The sequence below is a fragment of the Telmatherina bonti genome (assembly GCF_933228915.1).
Source record: "Telmatherina bonti genome assembly, chromosome: 2".
NCBI lineage: Eukaryota > Metazoa > Chordata > Actinopteri > Atheriniformes > Telmatherinidae > Telmatherina > Telmatherina bonti.
Window position 1 is genome coordinate 23,356,479 of NC_136620.1, and position 15,831 is coordinate 23,372,309.

General features: G+C 37.6%; 1 protein-coding gene across 1 annotated transcript; it reads left to right on the plus strand.

The window, feature by feature from the left end:
- The first annotated feature begins 909 nt into the window (after window positions 1-909).
- avpr1aa (arginine vasopressin receptor 1Aa) lies at window positions 910-4,341 on the plus strand. Its single transcript, XM_079254889.1, has 2 exons — window positions 910-1,881; window positions 2,538-4,341. The coding sequence occupies exons 1-2, from the start codon at window positions 930-932 to the stop codon at window positions 2,819-2,821; spliced, it is 1,236 nt and encodes a 411-aa protein (XP_079111015.1). The 5' UTR covers window positions 910-929; the 3' UTR covers window positions 2,822-4,341.
- The last annotated feature ends 11,490 nt before the right edge of the window (window positions 4,342-15,831 follow it).

The window sequence follows — 15,831 nt, forward strand, 5'->3', positions numbered from 1 at the left end:
AGTTTAACTCTGTTGCATAAGTTTCCCTTGAAAACTTGAATTTATTAATGAAAATGAAGTTTAACTTAGTGAAAGTAAAACAATTTGTGCTTCCATTTTACGCAGATTTACCAACACAGCAGCTCCCTGCACCCGATTAGAATTTTATTAAAGCTAAATACTTCCAGGTTAAGTAGTTTTATTGAGTTTGGCTTTGGACAACATACAAAACTGCTGGTGCTTCTTTGAGAAACCACTTCAGATATACAGTTATAATCTGTTCCTTTGCTGCTAAAGGCCTTGCTCTAAGTGAACACAAGCATTTCTCTTTAACTGAAATCATTCCTGCTGAAGTGAATGTAGCATTACAACAGTGACATCATAAATTACTTCATATTTTCAGTTTATCTGCTTCCTGCAGCAGTTAATCAGACGAAATGTTATTTTTGCTTTGCACAATGACTGAAAAATGTGGGGTTTATTTTAACATTGTTCAAAAAGATCTTAGCGTTTTTGTCATCTGTTCAGTTTTGTGTTTCACAGTTTGCTTCTGTTTTTTTTTAAGCCTGCAAACTAAAACTGGGCTGCTGATGTGGAGGTTGGTAAAGTAAGCTGAGCACAGCAAACAAAAATTAAAGAAGGCACTTTTTTTTCTGTTTTTTTTTTTTTTTGTTTTTTTGTTTGTTTTTTTTAAACAAACTTGTTTTATGAATATGTCTCCTTGAAACCATAGCGAGTAAGTAACTGGTGGGGCTTTTTTTCAGCGCACCCGTTTTACGCACAGCCGCTCTGAAATATGATTCGACTTTAAAAAGCCACCACAGCCGCCACGAGTCACAGAGCAGCGAGTTCCTCTCTGGAAGCATCAGGTAGCTCCATATACGGGTTAAGGAGGCACTTCACAGCCCCTCTGGCTCTGTATCTGCTAGGGCGCACAGAGGGGCAGTGCCATGCGCTCTCTTGACAATGCGCTATTCCTGCCCAAAGAGAACCAGTCTCTGGGTTTCAGTCTGACTGATGGTCTAATGATGGGAACGCCTGGGAACAACAGCACCGTCCACCCGAACGGATCCGATCCATTTGCGAGAAATGAAGAATTGGCCCAAATAGAGATTATGGTCCTGAGCATCACCTTTGTGGTTGCTGTGATAGGAAACGTGAGCGTCCTGTTGGCGATTTACAACACTAAGAAGAAGATGTCGCGGATGCACCTTTTCATTAAACACCTCAGCCTGGCTGACCTGGTAGTCGCCTTCTTCCAGGTGCTGCCGCAGCTTTGCTGGAAGATCACCTTCCGCTTCTACGGTCCAGACTTTCTCTGCAGAGTTGTGACGCACCTCCAGGTGATGGGGATGTTTGCGTCCACTTACATGATGGTGATGATGACCCTGGACCGTTACATCGCCATCTGCCACCCGCTGAAGACTCTCCAGCAGCCCACGAAGCGCTCCTACATCATGATCATCTCCACGTGGATGTGCAGCCTGGTGCTCAGCACTCCTCAGTACTTCATCTTCTCTCTAAGTAAGATCCATAACAGCTCGGACGTGTACGACTGCCGGTCTTACTTTATCGAGCCCTGGGGCGCCAAGGCCTATATCACCTGGATAACCGTGGGCATCTTCCTCGTGCCTGTGGTCATCCTCATGATGTGTTATGGCTTCATCTGCCACAGTATATGGAAAAATATCAAATACAAGAAAAGGAGAACGACGGCTGGCGCTGCGTGCAGGAACGGGCTTATTGGGAAGAATTCAGTCAGCAGCGTTGCAACTATATCCAGAGCCAAACTGAGGACCGTAAAGATGACTTTTGTGATTGTTTTGGCGTACGTCGTCTGTTGGGCACCCTTTTTCACTGTGCAGATGTGGTCCGTGTGGGATGCAGAGTTCCAGTGGGATGGTGAGTGATGAAAGAGACATAAATCCTACTGTAATTATGTGATTTACAGCCAATAATAAACGCCGCAGAGAGAGCCTTGACGGAATAATGCAAACAGCCTTATGGATGAAGTAAAATCCAGGCGCACGCAGGTTTTACGCACCAATTTATTTATTTTTTATTTATTTATTTATTTATTTTTCAAAAACAAATATGCATGTAAAAGCTGTCGTTGAAAAACGTACAATGTCTTTATAAACTGGAAGGGTGCAGCAGTTACTCCTTTAGAGAAACAAAAAGATATTGTTATTTAAGGCTTTCAGTAAAACACTGCATTAAATTTTTATTTTAAAAATTGTTTCTATGATTGGGAGACACACTTTGGCTACACAAATGAAGTGCTTTTCATAAGGTGGCGGGAACCTGCAGACTGGGTTCTGCATTAAAGCAAAGCATGAAAGCAATTTTTTTTTTTAATCAATAGATATTAAAACATGTAATATTTCTAAATTCTTGTATTCACCAAAGTCATCACATATTTTTTTTTTTTTTTTTTTAAAAAGGCCCCACATCTAAACACAACTTGAACTTTGCTTCAGGCACCTCTGGTGCCTTGCCTCTACCAGATGTTTTGTGGATTATTCATCCTTTTCCTCTTTCCTCTCTCTGTTCCTCAGATTCGGAGAACACAGTAGTGACTCTGTCTGCGCTCCTTGCCAGTCTCAATAGCTGCTGTAACCCCTGGATATACATGATCTTCAGCGGTCACCTCCTCCAGGATTTTGTGCGCTGCTTCTCCTGTTGCCTGAAAATTAACACTGACTTCAAGAAAGAGGACTCAGACAGTAGCATCCGCAGGACAACGCTCCTGACCAAGATGACCAATCGGAGCCCAACGGGGAGCACTGGCAACTGGAAAGAGCTGGAAAATTCTCCCAAGATGTCGACTCAGGCAGAGTAAACAGGCAGTGGCATCAACAAAAAGAGGCAGCTCATCTTTGGATGTGCTCTATGGAGGTTGAAATTTCCCCTGCCTCGAAAGACTTAAGAGAAAACTCTTTTTTTTTTTGTATGGAATAAGTAACAGAGACCAAAAAGATTCAAGTTCGTTGTAAATTTGTAAAATTAGAGGAAAGACAAAGACATTTGCTGTACATTTTTGACTGGATTATTTGTGCATTTGTGCCCATTTTCATTTAAGCTCAACATAAATATCAGAAAAAAATTACTGTTAAACATTGTGATGCAACAAAAAGCATTTCGGTATTCAAGTTTGAATTTAGTGATCATTGTTGAAAATTCAAGCATGAGAAACCTTAGAGCTCTCAAGCAGTTGAGATTTTCTTGTACTTCTCAAGAATTTCCAGGAATTTTGACACTTTTCCTTGCGGCTGTGTCTCCCCACAGTGCTGCCAAACATCCCTCTTCTATATGAGTGTTTATGAACATAAAACTTGCTGCAGCCTGAACGTGCGTGGTGGTAAAAGCAACTCTTCCACACGTCTTTGTAAAACAGCTAACCCTTAAATCTTTGTGTTTGGATTTTATTTTGATTGGTTTTCTTTTTTGTTTTGTTTTTTCAGAACCACATTCCAGTGGTTAATATAAAATATAACAGGAAGAATATGGAAAGTTAATGTGGTGTTGTATGTTTTAGCTTGTACAAACAATTTTATAATGTCTTCATGAAGCTGTATGTTGCTGCAGGCAGCCCTTTTGTGTGCATCACTAAATGCTAGCTTTTCGTTTCAAACCAGCAGATGTAAATAGCATCACACACACACACACACACACATGGCAAGCAGGAAGGTTTGATGAGGTGAGAGTGACCACTGTTGGATGAGCCTTCCCACAGACTGTTCCCATGGCTTTCAGAGAATGTTGGGGAGAAGCTCACACATTCCACACCAAATACGTCAGCGTACTTCCTGATTTTTTTTCTGACATCCTGCGCTGTTGGGGGCTTTGTGTTTTTGGCTTCATTGGCACTCAAGACAAAAACCATTTCCTGCACATTATTGTGATGTGCAGCAGTATAATGGTTGTCAGACCACGAAGGCAGGCCCCAAAAAGAACACTTATATTGTTGCAAGAGTGTGTAAAGACAGTGTCACATGCATGTTATGTGTACAGTCAACCAATGTATGTCATTTTTTAAATCAAATTGTATAGCATATTTGCACATAAAAGACACTTAAATATCTGTAAATAGGAGTAATATATGTATATTTGTGCAACACGTTATCTAGTTGGCTGTGCTTATTAAGAGAACCAAAATATCTTTCAGATTTATGTTGAAATATACACGATGTACCAAATACTAACGACTTTGTTCCCTGTTTTCACAATCAAGATGTGGGAGATTTGTTTGTTTATGTTTGTGAAGTTGCTACACAACCGCAGATAAATATATGTATGTTATTTTTGTTTGGAATTGAGCATTTTTATGCATTCATATCTGAAGCTAATCTCAGCACTCAAAGCTTGCCAAGCTCTTGATTTACGCAATCTTTCAGTTGAGAATAGTGAGTAGAAAGTTCTGCTAAAAATTGGCTTCATTTCAGCACATTGTCAATGGCAACAATACCTCAAAATAGTCTACAATAACAGATTAGCTGCTCATTAGGTAGATATCCCAACAACACTGTGAGTATGTGGTGCAATATGGTTATAAATCATCAAACTAGGGGGTTAGTTTCAGCCATACTGTCAAAAGGAAAAATGTTTGGTTTGACTTGTATTTGCTTGAGCAGATTCTGAGAAATCTCTGGGTTCTTTAGCAACCCAAGAACAACAGAACAAGATTAGATTTTTTTTGTGTTTGGTAACATTATTACATAAAAAAAATATATAAATTATTACTTTACTCTTGAATAAATGTTTTTAATTTTACACAAAGACGAGGTGATTACAAAACTTTATTCTAGGCAAGGTGGCCGACTCCGGTTCTCAAGAGCTGCAGTCCTGCAAATGTTGGGAGTTTCCCTGCTCCAACACATCTGACACACATTGGACTTAATTAGCAGACTTGTGCAGAGGGTGATGTCACACTTTGCATAAAGTTTGTTACAAACATCCAGAGAAGCAAGAACTTTTTTCTTGTTCTCGAGGCTCCGAGAAGAAAATGACGTAATTTTTTCTTGCGGACGTGTTTGAGGACAGTTCTTGACACACCGGGCTGGTAGAACTTTTTTCTTGAAGGGCTGCGAGAAGTATCGTGTGATTGGTCGGACATTGGAGGTGTGCGTCGTTAACACAGAGAAAGCATGAAGCGGAATTGCTGCTTCCATGTGTTAGATGTTGCCGGCAAAACGGATTGTTTTGATAAAACAGCTTATCGAGGTGGTGAGAAAGTACGAACATTTTTACATGTGGCATTAAAACACTCGGACCCAGCCGCGTGCACAACTCGCCCTGCCGCGGACGAAGCTGCTCGTTAAATATGAAACTAGAAACTCGGAGAGCAGAAACCTCTCCCAAGCACAATGTTTAAGAATCCTTTTAAAACATTCCTGGATCCAAACGGTGATCCTGATCACCACCAGAATTTAATCAGTTCTTCATTTTTACATTTGCAACAACTCTTGAAATATTTATAAAAGCCATCCGTAACCTTTTAAGTTATCTTAAGCAAAATGACGCCGGGCAAACAACCTCCTCGGCGGAGGTAACAACCGGGTTCATTGCACATAAAGCAGACATCGCCCCCCCCCCCCCCCGAACAAGACGTTTTTTCTTGTTCTTGCAGCCTCGAGAACAAGAACTCAGTTCTTGCTTCTCGTGGAGTATGTAACAGGCTTAAGTCAGCTAATCACCCACTAACTTGAGTCAGATGTGTTGGAGCAGGGAAACTCCTGGAACTTGCAGAACTGCAGCTGTGGAGGACTGGAGTTGACCACTATAGAAACATATGTGATGCTAATGCTGGGAGCTAGATAGCTTAGCATAGTTTAGTTTATCTTACTTTATCTGAGCTCAGCATATCTTATTCTAACGCTGCTGAAACTGTTAAGGGTTAAACCATTACCAGTGGGCCTACTTCTGCACCTTAGTTACTGACCTCATTGCCGCACTAGTTTGCAAATTCTGAGCTGTAAACTCATCAAGTTGGGATTCAACAGGGAGGCAAGCTATTCTTTAACACAGAACAGTGATTATTACATTTCCTTGCTGCAAGGCCGGTTAAAAGTGGAGATGGCAGGTGTTTGTTTTTGCTGTTTGTTTATTTGTTTACACATAAAAAACAACAGAATTTTGAGTTTGAGGCAATGGTTGGTGGATTTAGTTCATTTCGAGTAAGACCAGTCATTTTCAAGGTTTAATCTAATCTAGGTCAGTGAGGCCTGAGACACTCCAGGAAAGCCTTTTTTTATTTGAGGTTTCTTTTCCATAGATAAGTGGAAAGGATACACCAAAAATACACATAATGGGATTTATTTCTATTATTCTTAGAATTATGTGAAAACACCAACCTAATGAGAAATAACAATTTACAAAAAATATTCACTGGTGTAAATCATCTGGAAATTTGATGACCATTCAGCTAAAAGTTAAATGTTTTTATATTTAGACAGTGGTTTTTCAGGGAAAAATAATTTATAAATCTTCCCAAATTAATTTTTAAAGAGCATTTTCCCAAGTTTAAATTTTAGCTAAGTTCAAGCCAAAAACATCTACAATTCTGTTGCACATAAAGCCACCAAGCCTAGAAGTTTTATCCTAAAGATGTTGCAGTGATGTTTGTTAATTTCACATCAATACCTTGATTTGTAGAAAATTTTATTAAAATACACGGCTGGTTGATATAGATATTCAAAAAGTCTCTTGTAGAAACACTTGACCCAAATAGTCAAAAACAAGATATTGGAACATTTCTTTAATAAATATCCTGATTTCTTGACAGGGAATTTACTGTTTCTCCACCAACCATATTTTATCATTGGCATTGATTTAAAACTTCATAAAAATCATAGTTACTGAATTTCTCCAAATATTTTTACAGTAATATAAATCAATAGATTCCCAGTGACTTTCATGGGAACGGGTTCTTGGGTGAAATATTCTTACTGGCTAAGCTCCTGCTTGTGGAAATGAGCCTCACCTATTATGAAATCATAGTTGTGTAATCTAGCAGGGCGGCAATGTTACTTCATCCAGCAAAATAACATTTACTTTTTGCGTTATCAGCTCATTAGAACAACATTTTTCTGATTCTAATGAGCGATTTCCTAACCAGCCTCGCATTGCACATCAGAAGTTTGTTAATGTAGACATTTTTTTTCTGACTATTTCCTTTCAAACAACTAAACCTCCAAGCTTATGTTATCCTCTGTGATTCAGTTTATCTATGAACATCTGACCTCACAACACAAAGCTCTGGTATTCACATCACAGCTGTGCTATGGGAGGAAAGTTCTTCAGGAGTCATACAAGTCCCACAAATACTTCATAATAAGTCAAGATCTTCCATATGGCACGTTGATTCCCAGAAATAAAATGAAAAGTTCAAAAAGCATGATGCAATCCCAGCAGGTATAATCTTGGGATATTGCAGTTTTCAACTCTATTTACAGCAGTATGCATAGATAGAACTGTTCTAAGTATGTTGAACATGTCTCAGATTCCTTGTACAAAGCATGCACGCTGCCTCTCGTGAAATAGCATGCCTCTGAAATGTTGCCATGTTAAAATGGGCGAAGGTTATCAGTCTTAACTGAACAGATACTCAAGAAGGTAGTGGCTGAAATTCTCCAGAGAGTTTGAAAAAAATATAACCAACTCAGCAAGTCAGGAAACAGATGGATCTTATTTAAAGGGATAAAACTAGAAATGTGATTGTGTAAGTGTCTCTTTTTCATCCATACATGTCTGGTATTTCTGCTTTACAGTGAAACCAGGAGATTTTGTTATCTTAAAATTAGACATACTACCTCTCTTTTACATGATGTAACTCATCTGTTATATCATTCTTCATCTGCCATTGGATAACTTAGACAAAAGGTGTTTTATTCATCAGAGGAAAGGCCGATAAGTGGATCTGACAGGGCTGTGTGACGTTAAATGACAACAAAAGCTTTCACATCATTGGTTGTGTTTGATGCATTGGCACCACAAACAAAAACAAAAGAGGAAATCCTTTACTGAGGATCCGATTAGACATAAAACACAGGAATGAGAAGGTCATTGGTTCCTGGATAATTTGCAAAAGTTTGTCCACACCTTCTTTGTTTTACGTGTCTGAGGCATGAAAAATTTAATGTTTCAGTGTGATGACCTTTCACTCTCCCTCCATTGTCTCCTTCAAAATGCCCCTAAGTAAATATGGGTCAAGGATGAACTCTCCCATGCATTCTTTGACTAAAATGCTGATTCGGCAACGCTTGGGACCAATACCGAGAAGATCCAACTTCAGTTCCTTTCTTTAAAACTAAACAACTCCCAGCATGTTTTTCTTACAGGAAACAAGTCCTCTTTTCTGTTTCTGTCTAGATAAATTATGTCCACAGCTGGCTTCCATCCACCTGACACAATGGCCTCTCCTCAACCCAATGTAGAATCTGTTATTGGCAGATCAGTGTAAACACTGTAAGTTAAAATGAAGTCAGATGAGTGTTTACAGTGTTTCTATTTTAATAGGAAGGTTCATATGTTGGGGGATGCATGCGTTTTGGCTGACCGCCATGTGTATGGTAGATTCCAAGTGCCCGCCTAATCTTTTTTTTTTTTTTTTTTTTTTTTTGTCATGCCTGCTTCACCTAACAAAATCAAGATTGTAAGACACCAATAAAAATGAGCAAAGCTTGCTAAATGATTCAATAGCATTCCTCGGACTCTCCCAATTAACTTTACGTCACAACAACCAGTACAGTAAGTTGATGTTTTTCCTCAAAAAGGAAAACAAAAAGGCATGGAAATAGTTTTAGCCTCTCTAGTGGTGTCATCCTGCCAGTGTCGGATGGCTTTAGAGCGAAGCATCAATTCACTCATTCTTTGAACGTGCGTAGAGCATTAACATCGACCAGTAACATAAAAAGGTAGCGTCGTGATCTGGCTTTTTACAGAAAAGATGTGTGTATGCATGCGCAAACACACATCTTTGCAATGATCTGAGAGGAAAAGGCAAAGCAGCACTGTACCCTAAAGAGAGGGTGTGGCTTTGACCGCAATACAGCGAATTACTTGTGTAGCTGTACTACCTGGCCAGAAGGAGGTGCTGTTGAGTTGTTTTCGCATTATGCTATAAAAAGCACTCAGTGTCATGACTTTTAAATAGATAAGTACTACAGGCTATAAGAAATTATAATTTGAAAGATTATATAAAAATAATGATAAGATAATATGAAAACAATATGGAAGCTAATTATTAAAATGGAATGTTTTAATTTATTCCTTTTTGCTTTGGGTAGGCAGGATCTACCCTGCCTCCCTCTCCAGTGGAGCTGGTATATGGCTTTTAGGTGGCTCTGACATGAAGAAAAGTAGTTAACAGGGGAAGTTCTTTCATCACTCAGATCAGAGGACTTAACATGTGCCTCTTTTACAGTCAGCATCCGTCTTCCTGTTCCATTGTTTTCACTCCATTGTTTTGGAAAACAACACATACTTTTATTTACAATTGTGTTATTAATGACCCCCATGAGATCTCTCAATCCAAGCAAACAAGCAGATCTAAAATGTTAGTACACAAAAGGAAGAGGACAATGAAATGTAATTTTCCAACATCACACATCACATTAGCTGTCAACAACGGCAGTCAGTAGATAACAGCCAGAAAACTAAACCAAGAGAAAAAAAAAACATCAGTTTTGGAACAATTTAGTGCATACGATACTGCTCTGAAATGAGTTGCTGAAAAGATTGTCACACTTTTTTCTTTAACAATGTCTCATACAAAAAACTTGCAACGCTGTTTTGTTGTTCCTTTTCAGGAGGTTTCAATTTGGTATTTGTATTGAAGTTCCATAGAAAAAAGAGCACTGGAATTTGAAACCAGAGTTCGATCATGACCTTAAAAGACCAGAGTAAGGCTACTTTTTACTTTCTCTTTGCCAATGCTTCATAGCAAAAGCAGAATTGCCAGTACACTGAAGGAAAGGAGAAAACAAACACAACAAACCGTAAGGCAATTCTTTGGTGCAAGACACTCTTTAAACCCCCAAAAACTAAAACATTGGGAAATAATTCCTTATCAGCATTTATAGATAACAAATATTTCACAGTTATTCAAATAAGAGGTTAAACACAACACTGAGACTAATTAGCCTTAAAGACATTACAGGTGTCTGAATACGCAAACATGCTAGACATTTTTTGAAAATCTTATGAGATATGTTTTATTTGCTTTCCTATATTTCATAGTCATTTTTTATATTTAATCTAAAATATTATATTATATTATATTATATTATATTATATTATATTATATTATATTATATTATATTATATTATATTATATTATACTTTATTTCATTTTATTCTAACAATATTTTTTTCATTAGTATTGTCATTGCTTGTGCAATGACAATGCAGGTACGTCTATTCTATTCTATTCTGAAAACGAAGAGACAAAAATTATTAGCTGCTTCATTAGCCAATGTAAATACTCAATACAATGTCACATAAATTATTACCAGTTATTAGTCAAATATATCTTTTATAAAAAAAAATATCTGAAACGCAGACAGGAATGAATACATAATAGAAACAGAGTTGCAAATGCTTGAAATCATGAAAAATTTTCAATCCAGTGTGCCTATTCTGTCTACTTATTCTTTATAATAAAAAAAGAACCCTTGTGGGTTTTTAGAAAAATAAGTACAATATAGGAAAACATTTAAACATTTAAATTGTGTAATTTTCTGTAGACTTCAGAAATTATTCTCTGAAAACTTAGAAAAGCTATTTGTGGCTCATACAAAGACCTGCTTTAAGTAAAAAGTTCAATATGACACACATAAATATATATATATATATATATATATATATATATATATATATATATATATATATATATATATATATATATATATATATATATATATATATATATATATTACTTTTGATCACTAAAAAAAATGAAAATATGTAATTACATATATTCCTTTTTTTTTTAATGTAAGTCTGTCAAATATTAAGTTTTACTTTTTCTTAATTGAAGGTCTCAATCATCCCTGAGCCATGTTTGAATTTTTATAAACCAAAGTGAAGCAGAGATTTTACCTCAAGGTCAGTTTGGTACATGATTGCAACTGAAAGTACTGTTAAACTTTTCCTAAAATTACTGAGGGCTGAAATTTTAGTATTTTAGGCACTGATGTTAAAGGATTCATCAAAAAGGAATCCATGGTCTGCCGTCTGACCAACTGCAGAGACAGCAATTAAGAATGAGAGAAACAAAATGTCTTACAACCTGGCACTAAATTAGTCATTTATAGTAGTTTGTATTAATAGTATAGTAATTTAATAGTTTGAATTTTTAAAATAATTTAGGCTTTTTATTACAACATATAATCTTTTTTGCTGTATAAAGCCTTTGTTGTCCAGTTTCTTATGAAAGTGGAAAAGTCATATCCTTTGACCGTCTTCATCAAACAGGTGCTTTGATGTGCCGTGGGATCACAGCATAATGTCATTTGAAGGCTGCACACAGATGATAAACATGTTGTGAGACAGAACAAACCAGGTTTGAATCAAAGGCAGAGAGGTGGGATCAGAGGCTGCTGAACAGACCACCCTTTCATGCAGCCTCTGTATGTCATTATATATGTATATATGAAACACATGACAATGTGTGGAGAAAAACACAGGCAGCATTTTTCTTCCTTATTGGAACATTCAGTGCTTCGCAGGTGAAATTGAGAGTTTGTCATGCAAAACAGGAAGTTCTGTGCTGTTGAAGAGAGAAGTGACTAGCACACTATAGTATCACACTACAATGCAGAATAGTTGACAAGCTGTTGCCCAGAAACAAAAATAGAAAATTGTCTATATGAAAATGATTTTATAAGTGTCACTGCAATAGGTTTCACTGCTACATGCATGCAATTCAGTAGCAGTTTGACCAAACTTAGTTTATACTGTATTTACTTGGAACTCAAGATGGAATTTGTAAGAAAACACAAAATGTCAACAAAGAACTTTAATTCTCAAACAGTCATGTTTACATTTGTTGCTTAAATGCATATGTGCACAACCTTGAATACATCCAATTCCTGAATATTTTAAGGCATCTTACAGTGAGTAAAAATCATGTCCTTTCCTTTCTAAAGTTTGGGAAGCCTTTATTATGACTACACAAATAACTTTTCATTGCAAGTTACTGCCATCACCTGTCAATCAAATGTACTGCATCTAAGAGCAAGAGGAGTTCTACTGTTTGCTTGTCTAAAAGTCAACCATAATGCTCCTGCTGTCAGTAGGAAAGTAAAACATGTGTTCATGAAGGACTGCATTTACAGGAGTTGCGGTCTTCACCAAAATGGAGAAAAGTTTTGCTTACCATAAAGTGAAGAAAACAGTGACAGAGACAAAGGACCAGGGCAGGGTATCTTAACCCACCACCAACCAAACTCACCTGGCATGACACCAAGGCAACAACCAGCAACATTTCTGGTTGGTTGTGGTTGTGGTGATATTATTCGCTTAAAATTAACCCTATTTAAGTTTGCATTTTGTTATTGAGAAGCTTGACATTGACAAACTGCCTCCTCCAGCTCAGCCCCCACATATGCATATGCAACACATACTAGCTGGATTTAACAAACAAGTCAGAGGATTATCAGAAAACTGCTGACATCTGCTGGTCAGCAATGAAAGCAACATGCTACTTTTAAAAATATAATCAACTTGGTTCTGTTTTTGTGTGCATGCTGTTTATTTGAACAATATCATGATAAATTATTTGCACTTATATAACGTATTTGTCTCTTTGTACGTTCTACAAACTGCGTTATGATTTATTGCTTATACATTCTGCTTGTGCCAATATTCTCTAAAACTGTGAATTTATTTGTTGATTTTATGTCGTTTAAATGTTATGTATTAAATCAAACCTGTCATGTATATATCACTCAGCAAATGTGGTCGTGCTAGTGCAGGAACTGTCATCATATCAGGAACCTTCTTAAATATTGGACTGGCAGCAGCAGAATTTAAGCTAATCTCATTAGCTTTGGAAAGGCAAAATTTCCTGTACATGCTGTGTATAAATGTCACATTCTTGTGTTAATAAAACGGACTATATTGAACTAAACACAAATCTCTCTGCTACAGATTAGCACACTTACTTTTATAGGACAAAATCACACAGATTTAACATTTCAGAGCTTATGCTAGCTGCATAACTATTCATTAGTTATGGTTATCTGTGATTTCTAAAGAGAAAAAAAAACTCTAAAATAAGTCAAATTTTATTTCTGTAATTATTTCTTCATCTTCATCTTCATGCCGCTTATCCAGGGTCAGGTCGTGGGGGCAGCAGCCTAAGCAGGGAAGCCCAGACTTCCCTCTCCCCAGCCACATTTGCCAACTCTGCGGGGGGGATCCCAAAACATTTCCAGGCCAGCCGAGAGATATAATCCTTCCAGCGTGTCCTGGGTCTTCCCCGGGGTCTCCTCCCAGAGGGACGTGCCTGGAACACCTCACCAGGGAGGTCCAGGAGGCATTCTGACCAGATGCCCGAGACACCTCATCTGGTTCCTCTCGATGCAGAGGAGCAGCAGCTCTACTCTGAGCCCCTCCTGGATGACCGAGCTCCTCACCCTATCTCTAAGTGAGAGCCCGTCCACCCTGTGGAGGAAACTCATTACAGTCGCCTGTATACGAGATCTCGTTCTTTCGGTCACGACCCACAGCTCATGACCATAGGTGAGGGTAGGAATGTAGATCGACTGGTAAATCGAGAGCTTTGCCTTCTGGCTGTAATTATTTCTTTCTTTTTAATTGATCATTTATTTATTTTTCATGTTGTTTCATTCATGTTAATCCACAAGCAGTTCCAGTTTGCCATCAACTCCAGGAGGACCCAGGGTTTTTACCCAGTGTTCCAAATTACAATGTTTAAAGGTGTACTTTGTAGTATCGCCATCTCCTCTCAGCAAGTCTCTCTGGCTAAAAGTTGTAGAGCCAGTTAATCCCTCCATCCTGTCCTCTCCACAACCAACTGGACGAGGCAGATGGCTGCCCGCCTTCAGTTGGGTTCTGCCTAAAGTTAACTTTCCTGTTAAAAGGAGGTTTCTTTCTTTTCCAGTGTCACTCACTTCCCTGAGCTTGCTCACAATGGGGGATTAGTTCAAATATGAAATGTGACACAAACTATTTCCTTAGTTTGCCTGTTACTTTGAAATAAAGTGGTTTGTATGAACACTGATAGTAATTGGACAAAGGTGAATTTATCTTAATTTGATTACATTTAATTGGCTTCAATTGTTTATGTCCATAAAGTACCTTGAGATTACATTATTTTGAATAGGCCCTATTCAAATAAAGCTGAAATTAATTGACCTGTGGATCAAATATCAAATTGCAACTAAATAATTGTTTTATGCATCTCCAAACTACAGCTGCAGCTGTGACAAAAAAATAACAACAACAAAAAAACTTTGTAACTAACATTTGATTTGTTCTTTCTTGGCTACTACAACAGGGCATGGGGAGGGCATTTGGCAACACTTATTGATGGCTTTCATTCTTCATTCTTTTTTCTTTTCAGTTGGATCCCCATTAGCTGCAGCAAAACTGCAGCTATTCTTCCTGGGGTCCAACACATCAATAAAAATGTATTTCTTTTTTTCAAGTGATTATAGACTAACAAAAATATAACATTATAGTATTATATTGTATCTCAGATTTGAACGAGTCAAAGAAAAGCTTGTGAAATTGTAATGAGAAAGAAAAGTTGACTAAGTTGTCTAATCACAGGCTTCTAAGTTTCATGCTGGCAGAACATGGATTTAAGTTTGTTGAACTGTCTCACTGTCTCACACATAAATAAAAATACACAAATCTTTCCAATCACAGTAGTCCACCACCTCCAGATTATCTTCTCTTGTAAGTGTGTGTGGGAGCCATCTGTGTCTAAATGAGTCAGTCCTCACTTGGACTGATTGAACAAACACAGGCAAATGTGACGAACACATTTCTCTCGCCAGCTTGACCCTGTCATCACTGTTATAATCCTGTGATTATAACAGAGAAGAGAGACGGTTTACAGGAAGCAAACAAAAACATAACATGTTGCATGAATTGTTCAGTCAGTCATCACTAACATTATTGCCAACTATACCATGTGACAACCAACATGTAGCATCTATTCTGTTGCAGAAACTTTAAGATCCAAATGAATTTCAACAGCAGTTGTTTGATGGAAATCTGTAATACATTACACTAAATATCCAAGTGATGCTGCAAACTTTGGCAGATATAAGATTATTTCCTGAGGTATTTCTTACATGTTGTTTCTCATAAAAGAAAAGCGACTTTCAGAGATGTGGTTTTATTTTACAGAGATTTTTGGCATTTAAATATGAGCCTTCATCTTTGTGGATGGAAGTATCACTTGGCAGGTTTGCTTGACATCAATATAAAGCATGTAGACAGTCAGGCAGAGCTCTGACATATAATTGATGAAGAACTTGTTTTAGATCTTTATGAAGCCTTGCACCTGAGGGAAAGATCTCCATAATACTTTGGAACCAGTCAGCAAAAGAATAAGTGAGGTTGACCGCTCCAGGTGAGACTGAGGGTAAATCTCAAAGGTCTACTTTAACTCAGAGGTAGTTATTAGTGTTGAAGTCATGGCCCATGTCAGCTACTCAGGTTCTTCCCAATTAAATTGGGAAAATGATTCCTTTATGATGCCAGAAAGAAAAGCTTTGGAGCTTTGGACGCATATGTGTTCAAACTTATAGTAGTCCATAATATAAAAGCAAACTTCAACAAAAGACAGTATATCAAATTAGTATCAGTATACCA